This window comes from Sceloporus occidentalis, unplaced genomic scaffold, assembly GCF_023333645.1.
Source record: "Sceloporus occidentalis isolate IW3139 unplaced genomic scaffold, rSceOcc1.0.p SCAF_5, whole genome shotgun sequence".
Taxonomy (NCBI): domain Eukaryota; kingdom Metazoa; phylum Chordata; class Lepidosauria; order Squamata; family Phrynosomatidae; genus Sceloporus; species Sceloporus occidentalis.
The window spans coordinates 169,291,808-169,305,120 of record NW_028316985.1 but is presented as its reverse complement, the minus strand read 5'-3'; the positions used below and the strand labels follow the sequence as shown (position 1 = coordinate 169,305,120).

General features: G+C 41.7%; 1 protein-coding gene across 4 annotated transcripts in view; it reads left to right on the top strand.

Moving 5' to 3' along the window:
- The window catches only part of LOC149313132 (PDZ and LIM domain protein 5-like), a 146,797-nt gene extending 134,516 nt beyond the window's left edge, over positions 1-12,281 (top strand). For 3 of the 4 annotated variants that reach the window (XM_089526103.1, XM_089526101.1, XM_089526102.1), the window contains 4 exons: positions 9-189; positions 2,588-2,708; positions 5,892-6,007; positions 8,123-9,487. In XM_089526103.1, coding sequence (XP_089382229.1) covers positions 9-189; positions 2,588-2,708; positions 5,892-6,007; positions 8,123-8,212 — 508 coding nt within the window. In that variant the 3' untranslated portion in view covers positions 8,213-9,487. Of the gene's footprint in view, positions 1-8; positions 190-2,587; positions 2,709-5,891; positions 6,008-8,122 lie in introns of all 4 variants that reach the window. The other variant, XM_089526106.1, reaches the window with a different exon arrangement.
- Positions 12,282-13,313: the final 1,032 nt, after the last annotated feature.

Here is a 13,313-nt window from a genome sequence, read left to right as displayed (position 1 = left end):
TAAAACAGAGGGCCTTTTCTAGTGGCCTTAGGGAAGTCTTGGCACCCAGAGGAATTTAATTGTGCTCACTGCAAAACCTCCATGGCTTACATTGGCTTTGTAGAAGAGAAAGGAGCTCTTTATTGTGAAGGCTGTTATGAGAAGTTTTTTGCCCCAGAATGTGCCCGATGCCAGAGGAAGATACTGGGAGTAAGTAATAAGTCAATATGTTACTAAAGGTTTAGACTTGCAGTTGGAAACTTTTAGCCTAAATCATTTGCTTAAATCAGGCACAGGAAATTTGAAGCTTTGGGTTTGAATCTGGCTCCCTTGGGGTTCCAATCAAATCTTCTGGCATTCCTTGGAGGGTGTTTGTTTTTTTTTTTTGCCCATAAAACCATCATTTAGTACAGGGGTAGGCAACCTTTTGGAGCCGGGGGCCGGGTTGCTGTCCCTCAGACAAGTCGGGGGGCCAAAGCCGGGGGGTGGAGCTTCCACTCTCCGGGGGCGGGGCTACATGCTGGGGGTGGAGCTTCCACCCTCTGGGGCGGAGCCACCCTCCGGGGCGGAGCCTCCACCGAAGCCCTGCAAGGAGGAGGAGGCGTGTGCCCGCTCTCTCCTCCTCGGTCCCTTTCTGGACAAACACCCCCAACCTGCATTCCAAAACACACACAACAGCACAGTTGTGCATTTCACATGGCTTTACTTAACATGGCCTCTTGCATATTTCAGAGGCTTATTCCATAACCAAACCCCTTGGGTTTAACACTTAGCATGGTTTAACATGGCTATGCATATTGAACATGTCAAGGTGGTTTCACTGTTCTTGGACCAAGTGTACTTCTCAGAAGTGTGTACTTGTACAAGGGACTTTGGTTTTTCTTCACTGCGCATGGGTTTGTAAAAATCACAGCAATTTACATTGGCCTTGCCTCAGAGGCTTTCTGATATCAATATCACCATTAAAGAACCAAAAACACACAGAAAAGGCACTTTGGAAAGTCACACTCTCTTGGCTTCAGAAACAGTGCGTGCATGCCTCTCAAGCTGACTCATATCATTATCATTATCATCATCAGCAGCAGCAGCAGCACACTATCATTGTCAAAGCAAGGGAGACTTGTTAGCATTAAAAGCACACAAAACACACTTTACAAGGTGACACTCTCTCAGCTTCTGAAACAGTAGTTGCATGCCTCTCAAACTGACTCATCATCACCATCACCACACTATCATTGTCAAAGCAAGGGAGACTTGTTAACATTAAAAGCACACAAAACACACTTTGGAAGGTGACACTCTCTTGGCTTCAGAAACAGTGCCTCCATGCCTCTCAAGCTGGCTTATATCATCATCGTCATCATTAATATCATCATCATCACACTATCATTGTCAAAGCAGGGAGACTTGTTAGCAATTAAAAAGAATGCAAAATAAAACAAAAAAAAACCTTGTGGCCTCTGGCCTCTCACCACCTTCTCCTCTTCCTCCTCCTGCTGCCCCCATCTCCTCTTCCTCCTCCTGCTCTTCCTCCCTCCTCTTCTTCCTCCTCCTCCTCCTCTTCTTTCTTCTCCTCCCCCTCCTCCATGCGCCGCGCGGCCTGGGGGCAGGACGGAGGAGACAGAGGAGGAGGTGGGCGGTGCGGGGCCGCGTGAAGCCCTGTGGGGAGGCGGGGAGAGTGGCGTGAGGCCCGCGGGGAGGGCGGCGCGGGTCTTCATCCTTTGCCTCCTCCACCCCAGGCCGCGCGGCCCTTCTCTTCCTCCTCCGCCGCCATTTTGTTTTTCAAAATGGCGGCGAAGTCTCGCGCGACCTTTCCCGTCCTGGGAAAGGTCACGCGAGACTTCGGCTGCCATTTTGAAAAACAAAATGGCGCCCGGAGCGGCGCGGAAACGGGGGCAATCGGCGGCAATTGGTGGCAGGACTGTGTGGGGGCCGGTAGAAAGGCCTCGGCGGGCCGGATCCGGCCCGCGGGCCGTAGGTTGCCGACCCCTGATTTAGTAGTTTCTCAACTTTTATGAGGGATATTTCTTATTCTAAAAGATTAAAACACCTTACGTTAAAACACCTTACTTACTTATTAAGGCTTACTTTATGGCATTAAGAGCTTAAGCTAAGAGTACCTGTGTGCATTTGACCCAACCTACCACGTGAATGTGGTCCCCAAAAGGTTCTTTGAAATTGAATTTGGTTTCTGGACTGAAAGATATTCAGCTGTGGTGAAGGGGTCCTCATTACCATGGTTTAAAGACTGAGAGGGGGTTGTAAAATCAAACACAACCATTTAGTGAATTATAGTTTTTTGTGGGGGGGGGGGTTAGTGGATAGTCCCCTTGTCCTTTAACTAGGATTAAATAGTATACTGGTGGTGAGAAAAGTCATTTTAAGCATTTATACCACATTTCTGTGTTTTACCACCTTTAGCTTGTATAGCGCAGTAACTGTAGAGTTGAATAGTTCTGTGGTTCAAGACCTACCTTTCTCCAAATCAGTATTTGTGTCCTGTGCCTTAAATGTACTGAAGTGTACAAAACAGCAGCAAATCAGCATTTCTAATTTAAATCTAGCAGTTTCTGGATTTCTATCTCTCTCTATTTCTCTTCTGCCCTAGGAAGTAATAAATGCTTTGAAACAAACCTGGCATGTTTCCTGCTTTGTGTGCGTGGCTTGCCACAAGCCCATTCGGAACAATGTTTTCCATTTGGAAGATGGTGATCCCTACTGTGAGACAGGTAAGCATTTAACCACTGGGGTCAGATACAAATCAGAAAAACTACAGGAGAAAAAAATAATTTAGCAGATTGCTGTCTTGCTGACTTACTTCATATTATTTCAAATTAACCTGTTATATTTCTCATGGTTACACTTGACATTATTTATTATTTCTTTATTTAAAAGACCTACTTTATGCAACACCTTGGACATTTGCAGAGTAGGACTTTCTTCAGTTAAATTTATTGTGACTTTTTCTGATTTGGTAGAAAAAATGCAGGCAACATGGCATTTCATTTTTGTTACTATTTGTAGTTTGTAAACTTAGACCAAAGGGATGACAGAAGAATTCTTTAGTCATTCACATGCTCAAGATTACATAGGCAGTTCTCTTGGGCAATTCACTCTGTGAGATGAACTGCTATGAAGTGAACTGCTGTGACCCCAGAGCAGAGCTCTCAACTACTTCCCTCAAAATCTAGGATCAACAGGTGTGGCAGGTAGTTCTGTGCCATCTGACATAGCAAGGTCTGATTCATCTTCTGAGTAGTATTCCTTCAGTAGAACATGATAGAAGCAGAGTTGGTACCCACGAGAGTGGCACTTTTGTGAGTACCCAGAAAAATTTCTTCATTAATCCTGTGTATATTCATCCACTCATAGGAGGATTGAATTCCTCTAATGTTGAAGAGAAGCTTTGGATCAGCTTTGCTTTCTATACTTCATTATTCTGACACTTCATAATTTGAAGCCACTGAAGCTACAGCTTATAAAAGTGGCAATGCTGAAGTAAAGATTGGCTAGTTAATGTATCTGAAATGGGAACGGGAGTCAGAGATTTTTTCCAATAGTAAATTATTTCATTATGTTGTTTTCCCCCCATAATGCTCCATGTCTGTCACAAACAATAGGAAATGTAAATTAAAAAATCACTATTATATTTGTTTTTTAGTATGTTCATTCCAGGATCCTTTATTTGTAGGATGTTTAGGTGATAGCATATTGGGCTTTCCCCTTTGAGCAATTGGGTTGGCAAAACCAAGGGACAGGTCTCTTCCAACCAAAATATGCCTCAGACATGACAACAGTTAAGGATAGATAGTATAAAAGCAGTGCAAAACTTGGGACAGTAGTGAAGCCACACAATAGAAAAAGTAGCCTAAGACACTAGTTTTGCATCCAGTGAGTACTCCTGCTAAGCTTCTCTAATGCTGTATTTTATTTGCCATTTGGAATCAGAGACTGCTGTTTAAGTTGTCCAGGCATGAAACTAACACATCACTGACCTGTCTTTTGTAAACTTTCTGTGAATAGATTACTTCATGCTGCTGTTACCATGGTTAACGTAACAGGAGAAAAATCTTAGACTTTATGTCTGGGTTTGAAAAGGACAGAGAACAGAAGCTTTTCAGTCTGCCATGGCTACTGTTTTCTGTCTTCCATGAAAAGAAAAAAAAAAAGCTTGTAAACCTCTTGAAACTGTAAACAGCAGCCAAGTCAAACAGGCATACACCCATTTTCAGTATGAGACTGTGAAAAGGAGAGGGGAAGGCATTGTCAGATTTGAAACAACTCTGTTTGAATATGTTATATCAAAGCCAACACTCAAGTTTGTTAAGTTCTTTTGTGTTGAGAAAGTAGTTTGGTGGGTGTGACAAGGCTGCACCTGATGGTTTATAGAAGCCGCAAGGGATATCAGCAAAGAACAGAGAGTGTCCCAGTACACAGACTGGGCTGTATTCAGACAGTGAAAGCATGGCTTAGCTCAAAGCCAGATAAAGTCAGTTCAGAGCCTGGAGCACTTCCAAAACAGGCCCTGCTTCTGCACATGTGTGAGTTTCCCCATTGGGGGCCAGCTTCAAGCTGCAGCAGATCAGGGTTGCCAGTGGTACCAGACCAAGATCCACCAACCATGTTCAGGCCAAAAGGAGAGGGCAGCTCCAGACATACCTTCCTACTTGTTTCCAGGTTGTCATGAGCATGGCAAAGTGTTAGATTATGCAAACTGCTATAGATCAACCACTTCACTGACTCCACAGTTAGGAAACTGCATCAGAATAGAAGGTAACAGAAGCCTCATAGTGCAAGAAATATGTTTGAGACCATGTACAGAGCATGAGCAGGACCATAAGGCCTTTAGTCATTGATGGCCCTGGTGCATTTGCTGGCTTTCCTAATGGCTTTAAAGCAGGAGTCGGCAACCTCCGGCCCACGGGCCGAATGCAGTCCGCAGAGGCCTTTCGGCCGGCCCCTGCCCACTCCTGCCGCCGCCGCCGCCGCCGATTGCAGCTTTTCACCGCTCCGGGCGCCGCCATTTTAATTGTCAAAATGGTGGCGAAGTCTCGCGCAACCTTTCGCCACCATTTTGAGAAACAAAATGGTGGCGGCCTAGAGGTGAAGTCTCATGCAACCACAGAAAGGTCGCACGAGACTTAGCCGCCATTGGCGGCGGCCCCTAGGAGGCCCATTGTGGTCACCAGGGCCCTGCTACAGGGCTCCAACAGCGGCAGCGGGCCTCTGGGAGGCCCGTTGTGATGGCCGGGACCCTCCAAGAGGAGGCCTCCAGTGCTGGCGGCCCCCGCCGGCTTTTTTGCTGGCCTCTGACGGGGCCTGGGGCCCCGTCAGGGGCCGGCAAAGAGGGGGAGGCCTCCATTTCTCTGTTCCCAAGATGAGGGTGTATCTACACTGTAGAAATAATGGAGTTTGGCATCACTTTAAGAGCTATAGCTCCATTCTATGGAATCTTGGGATTTTTAATTTTACAGGATCTTTAGCCTTCTATGCCAAATAGTGCTGGTACAACACAAAACTACAAATCCCAAGATTATCTAAGATGGAGACATGGCAAAGTATCAAACTGCATTGCTTCTACAGCACAGATGCATCCTTATACCAGCTGCTAGTTCATGGTCTGAATTGCCTTCTCCTTCCCTCCACGTACCATTGATAAGCATTAGCCTCAGCTTATCCTGGGGCTTGACAGCTTCCAGGAGCAGAAAAGGACACATAATGGTAAGGATGGAGCTATGCTTCAATGTAGTCTGTGCTTACACTTCCTGATCCTTACTAACTCTGTTGCATTTTGATACATTTCTAGAATGTTAGTCAAATAATCTATGCTTATAACATTGTGTTTGTTTTTGTTGTTTTGTTATGCAAATGAAGGTATTCCTTTTAAAATGCCATGCTTACATGTTATACAGATTATTATGCCCTCTTTGGTACCATGTGCCATGGTTGTGAATTCCCCATTGAAGCTGGGGACAGGTTCCTGGAAGCCTTGGGCCACACTTGGCATGATACCTGCTTTGTGTGTTCAGTAAGTATAAATATCTCTATTGTAACTTTATTTATTTTTGGCCCCTGGAGTTCCAAATTCAGGATGCTTCTACAGAAAAAGCTTTGCCTGTTTCTCTGCAACCTAACCTCCTACAGTGGTAGTTCATACAATGAGGCTTCTAATGGTGATCTAAGATGATGGGAAGATGTGGTCTTACAGAAATTCTAGCCTCAAGCTAATTAGAACATCAGATGAACAAACTAACATTTTTGAATGATTTTGGAAACAAAATGTATGCCAGTGAAGATGCTCCATGACCAGATTTTTAAACAAACACTGGATAACAATATAGCAAATGCCACAACTAGTTGTAGTTTCTGAACAGTTTTCAAAGGCAGCTCAGTCCAGACAAGATGAGATGAAACATGGTTCACTGAGTCCAGATATACTTTCCCAAGGGCCCGTTACAAACGGGCCGTTTTGTGCGTGCAGAGCGCGCACTAGGGTTAGGAAGGGGCGGTGCTTCCGCACCCCCTAACCCTACTGCGCGCTCCGCACGCACAAAATGGCGGTGGCCGTTCCACACAGCCGCCGCCATGAGGACTTCACGGCTGCGCCGCCTCTATACAGGGCAGCGCGGACGTGACGTCCTCGCTCCGCGCCAGGGCGCATAGTGCGCCCTTAGCGCGGAGCAGGAAGAAGCTCCATTTCGGAGCTCCTTCCTGGTTTGGTCCGTTGGGCGCAGCCTTCAGACGGCTGCGCCCAGCGGACCAAAGGAGAAAGGGGCCAAGCAGCCCCTTTCTTCTCCTCCCCGCCACCGCGGGGTGTCCTTGGGGCTTGAAGCCCCAAGGGCACCCCTTTCCAGGCTGCGGGGAAGCGGCCTTTTGCCACTTCCCCGCAGCCCAGAAAGTGGTGGATCGGGGCCTCAGTGGCTGCCGTTCTGGCAGCTGAGGCCCCGATACACCGGGGAAAGGGGCAGGTGCAGCCCACCCCAAATGGGCGGTCTGTAACCCGCCCTAGTAGGGCAAAGGCATTGACACTTTCTGAGATTCAAGATCAGTAATGGATATAACAGTATATATATATCCAAAGCTGCATATAGGGTCATCCCATCAAGAAAAGGTTGTAGTTTAATGAAAGTGCCACCTGTACATAAAATCAGATGGATGGTGATGCAAGACAACCTTTTCATGGAAAACTCTTAGTTATGGAACTACTATTCTAGAAAGTTACAACTAATCTCTTACTTTTCTTTAGATGGTTCATGTTCTATTCTTATTATTTATAAGGCCCTCTTTGGTATCACATGCCATGGTTATGAATTACCCATTGAGACTGTTATTTATTTTGTTTGTTTTTTCATTATTAAACTAGCATATTCCTGGTTGGGTGGCATGGGATAGGATGGCTATCCTGGAAGAAGGTTTGGCTGGCTGGTACTTTAGCAGCATTCCACATTGAATGGTTTATTGCAAGTCCTAGTTTCCCCTGCACCACCCCCAGAAAGGTCTAGAGGATGTAGAACATTGGGCACTTACCATATATACCTGACTATAAATAAAAAATTGGTGCCCAAAATTAACCCTAAAATCTTGGGTCAACTTATGCATGGGTCAGTACAGTAATACTGCTTAGAAAGGTCCTGAAAGAGATGGCTGGATGACCCACTCTCTCTGCCTCAGCAATGATTTCTGAAAGAGATGCTCAGGCAGGGAGTGTATGTGAAAGAGGTGATTCCTTCTCAGTCTGATGTTACAACCTTCTATTCCCATCCTCCTCATCCTCCTCTGAATCTCTCTCCCCACCAGATACCTCATTTAACTCCACTTCCCTTCCTCCCCAATCCAATGTTAAAACCTTATCTCCCCATCAAACAAACACCCCATTAAACTCCATTCCCTCCTTCCTCAATCTGAAGTTAAAACCTTCTCCTCCAGCAACAAGGAAGTAGTGTTAGGTGGTTGGGAGAGGTCCCTTTACATCCTTGGTTACATTCCCCTAGGTTTTACCCTCAACTTACTGTATCCATGGGTCATATCAAAACCCATAATTTTGGCCCTAAACCTTCCTGTTGTATATGAGTATATACTGTAATTATTATCAATATGTATTAATATTTTGAGTTACAAATAACATATTTTATGCCATTTTCAGATATGCTGTGAGAGTTTGGAAGGTCAGACTTTCTTCTCCAAGAAGGACAAGCCCTTGTGCAAGAAACATGCTCACTCTGTAAACATCTGAAATATTTGGAAGTTACTAAAGCAAACATAATAACAGGAAGAAAAAGTTGTCCTCTGCTGGTTTTCAATAGGCTTAGTAAAGTATTTATGTAGTGTTATAAAACTTTAGACATGAAGCTGTGGGAAAATGTGAGGGCTTATGTGAGTTCATGTAATGCAATAGGGAATATTTAGCGTGAGCTACGGTAGTAGAAAGAAAGAAGATGGATCTTCTTAATGATAACAAGCCTTCAGGATTATGCTGATTTTCTCGTGGTTGTTTTGGTTTGGTTTTTATTTTTAAAAAGTTATCTTTTGCAAAAAAAGAAATATGTACAAAATGCGTGACTTTTTGTAGCTCAATTTACTTTGCCATTTAAGTGCCAACACATGATAAAAAGATTTATAGACACAAGATGATTCCAGAATTGAGTTTGTTACCTTTTTACAAGTAAAGCTGGAGAGGATGAAGGGATTCCATTGTAGATCATTAATCAGTTTAAGTAGAATCCTCGTTAGTATCTCTTTGTTGATGGAACACATCCACCAGCAAATCAGGGAAGGATGCTGTTTTCAGTATCACCTTGCCCTGATCCTCCCTACATCCTTTCCATCATCTGTTTCAGTGAGTGCCACAGTCCATCAGGGCAGAATGGGGCATGAAGGAAGGAAGGGGAGTCACTGAAAATTCTGACCTTCATTGCCCTGTTTGTGGAAGCCTTCCATCTACGAAGGAACGCTTATCTGCTTTCATCCTTTAAACTGGTTTATATTTTGTTTTTCAAAAGTATAACTAGAAATATGAAACTGCTTGTTGGTATGAAAGAGTACATTCATGTTATACATAATTAGGGAATTGGAAATAGAAGATGGCTAAACCCTATTATTTTTGCTCATACATACAGAGATTTGCATTCATTTTTTTCCTTAAATGATGCAGAGCACATAACTAAAATTTTATACACTAGGTAATGAGATACTTGGCCATGCAGAAAATAGATTTTATGAGCATCCAGGAAAAAAATGCAGCTTACCTGCCCCTAAAATGTAGCAAATATAAGAAGTTTCAGGGGTTAATGGGGAATAAGAGTGGTTTAGATAATATAAGTTATCTCTTACATCTTTTTAGAAATGTACTTCTATTTCTGTGTACACATAGTACTTCTTTTGGTTGAATAAATACAAAAGGGAAAGGTGGAGAATGAGAAAGGATTTATCTTAGAGGATTTATCTTGAAGACAAGATTCATACTGTATCATTGCACAAGAAAGTAAATAAAAACTGAGATTATTCTTTTCTGCAGTGGTCTTACTTTTAGCTGCCTTCATTATATACAAATGTGTGAATTATGTTAACTTGCCATTTTAATACACAATGCTTTCTTGTCTGCCATAATATCTCTCTCTCTCTCTCTCTCTCTCTCTCTCTCTCTCTGTGTGTGTGTGTGTGTGTGTGTGTGTGTGTGTGTGTGAATGAATAAGTTGAGGCAATTCTTACATATCTCAGTCCCTTTCTCTGGCAATGGAAAGATGATATTTTATATTTCCTTTTCTGAGAGGAATCGAGAGCAAGAAGAGATACAGTAATTTTTCTTGTGTGAAAAAGTGTTTATAACGTATATTCCACCCTGAGATGATCTGATAAATCACCACATGGGCAAACCATTAAAATAATCTCTAAGCAAGTGATTGTCTCCCATGCAAGAGTGTTTATGTGGCCTATATATACAGAAAGCTTAGTTCAGAGAAATCTACAGTAGTTGTGAACCAAAGTAATCCTTTCCAGGGAGCTCAAGTAATCTTTTCCAGGTGAGAGTTGATTTAAAAAGACAATTTAGCCATATTTTTCTTAGTTCTCAAACATTTCTCAAGAATGACTGAGAAAGAAAGTGCTGCTGCTTTCAATTATTGAAAGCTTTCTCATATTTTGATGAGTTTACAGACTAGACTTTAGGGTATGAAATACGCAGTTTTCCATTTTATTCATTCCACAGAAATGATACATACAGTATATCTATTTAGCTTTTGAACTTTAGAAACATACAGTGAATGGGCTGGATTCAGATTTAGTCATGCTTAGAACAGACCTGATGAAATCAGTGGGAATTACAGTAATGACTAACATAAGTCTCATTGATTTTAGCCTGACTTTAACTCTCCATCCAACCCAATGTTTTTAGAATGTTTTCTTGTTTCTTATTTGCAAGCAGTCACACGCCAGCTCTTCCTTGCATAGTTTCCATTGCCCCAGTCAAGCTTAATGCCTGGTGATTTTCTTGACTGTGGGATAGTTTGTGTTTCCAACTTGGGTTATCCTGTTCATTAATGTACGTGCAGTGGAAGCAATAAAATTATAAGTTCTCTTTTTTTGAGAAGAAGAATGTACTTTATCTGTAACTATTGAATGTGTCAATTGATACAGATGATGATGTACAAAAGTATACCATAGCTTGCATGCAACATGTTGCTAAGCCAAGAATTGCTATTGTCTAACCAAGTGATGAGAGAAAGTTTTACTGTTTGTCTATGTTTTGGCTCAGGTACAATCCTCCTGGCTGCTTGGCAGGATAATGCAAAAGGCTGACTTAACCAAGTGACTACATGCACAACTTAGCAAGTGGTTGTCTGCATTCCTCTTGAAGTATAGCCTGTATAATCTGTTACATTATTAATTTAGTCTCTATTAAATTCTGCAAAACAAGTGTTGAAAACAAAAATTATAAATAATGTCTAGAGATGAAAAATTCATGATTAAATTAAAATAATTCATTTTTGTAGCATGATTGTCATAGTGCTAACCAATTTCTTAGCAGGGCATTTGATTCCAATAATGGTGAAATACTTATTTTGTGGTGTGACACTTCTAGAAATATTGAAGGTGGATCCAGATACAGTGATGCTCATTTCATCTGTTCTAAGTATGACTGAGTCTGGATCCAACATGGTTGGAATTTCTTTTTAGGCCCCATTCCCATTTACAGATAAATCAGTGTGCGATCTGAATCAATGGATCAATTCAGCAGCAGAGCCGTGGTTCCCACTACATTTGCCCTGATCACATTTTCCCCTCCAAAATAATCCACTTGTGGTTCCTATTCATGCCTGAATCGATTCAAAAAGGACCCACTCCAGGTGGTCGAAGCGCAAATTTAAATCGATTCCAATCCACATGTGGTTCACACTTGTGCGGAGTAGATTTATCAAAAAAGCAGAAAAAATCAGCATCAAAAAGATGTGGGTTAAATGGGTCTAGAGCATGGCCCCCCTCTAGGAATCGCTTCAGCGATTCAGAATAAGTGGGAACCAAGGTCATTTGAATTGGTTCAAACTTATTTGCGATCCGATTTAAAAGGTAGTGGGAATAAGGCCCTAGAAGTTTTACTCATTTACTTCTTGATGGTTTCTGTGTGTCTCCATTTCCTACTATGACAGTGATGGAGCAAATGTAATCAATCCACAGTCCACTGGAAATACAACAATTTGCAAAACAGTGTTCAAAGCAACTTTGACCTTAACAAGGAATGCCCAGTGTTTAAGAAATTGTGTCACCATATATTTTGAAAATGCTTGTTTGTTTGTTGAAATGGAAAGTATATTTACCTGCATGCTTAGGAACACCAAAATTGACAGCCTGTTCCAGAAGAGTTGAAACTGAAACTATGAGCAGCAAGCATTAAGGTGTAAGATCAATCTGAGCTGAGAGATTTTAGAACATCATTCTCTGTAAATATACTGTAAATATTTAAAGTTCAATTTGTGCAAGGGCTACAGCAAAATGTAGAATTTTTTGCACTTGATAATACTTAGCAAGTGTGGTAATCTGATGTCCCATAGGAAATAGATGATTTCAAATTTCCTAGATTGTTCCGTTGAGCATTGTTTTGCTTCCTTTAGTAAGTTTTGGTTATCTCTATGCCTATTCTTATTCTATTCTATTTTGTTTTATTATTGTTTCTATTAAAATTATTTGGCTCTGTTTTTGAAACACATTTCTGTGCTTCTGTAGTGAGTGGTGTCTGGATCCAGTTGTTGCAGAAAGCAGCCAGCAACCTGATATGAGCATAGATAAATAAAAATGACTGTGGAACTGCATATGTGTTTTTTCACCTTTTTAAAAATGTTTGGTAAAGCATTCTAGTATTTTATCTGAAATAAATGATCCATATCCCATTTGCCCCCATCCTCTCACAGTCCTAGCCAGAAAACCGAATATTTGACCGAATTATAAGCAAGGATTGTTTGATGCTCTCTCTAAATTGAAGACAGTAAATAGGAACTGCAATTCTATCTTCTCCAACGAGGTTTATCTGATACTGTATTTAGCCTTAGCACAGAGTATTCTCTGATTTCACCTTAGGATACTTAACCATCTATAGTAACATGGTCAATTACTTCGTGATAACAGTAGCCTCATAAGATTCTTATGAGCTGGGTATCTTTTGAGTAGGAGAATGTGCTGTTGTTTTCTACCTTGTTTGTACAAGGAAAAGGGAACACTGCATAACTATAAAAAGCTAGAGTCAGCTTTACAGGAATTCAGCCTCTGCTCCAAGTGTTTAGGCTACAATTAAAGACAAATGCAAGTCTATTTGCAAATAGTATATTAAACTCCAGAAGCCAAACTCTTAAAGGCATCAAGGCTGTGTTTGACGTTTTAACAGCAGAGGGTTGGTTTCTGTCAACCCACAATATAATTTAACATTAAAACGCAATGAGAAACAAAAATAAGAGATCTGTCATTCATTCATTAAGAAACTGTAATCTAGTGTAATATTTATAGCCTCAAAACTCAACAGTGTGTTTTCACAATAAATCCCCTTTCATTGCTCAACCTAGAACAAATCTTTCAGTCAAAGGTTTGCTGGTTGAAATGTCCTGTGTTAAAGATCTTCAAAGCCTTTCTTACAGAACTGCACATAAATCCTTTTAACCAGCAAAAGCTTAATTTAGGCCGGAGTTTTACTTTTCTGGGGACGTTAATATCTTGTGCTCAGACAAGATCTTGGTTATATCAGAAACACATAGAGCCTAATTTATTATTAGCAGTCTGGTGTTAATTAGGGGGAGTTACCAGAAATAGTTTGCTTGATGGAAATTTATTAGGAAATCACACTTTACTGATGG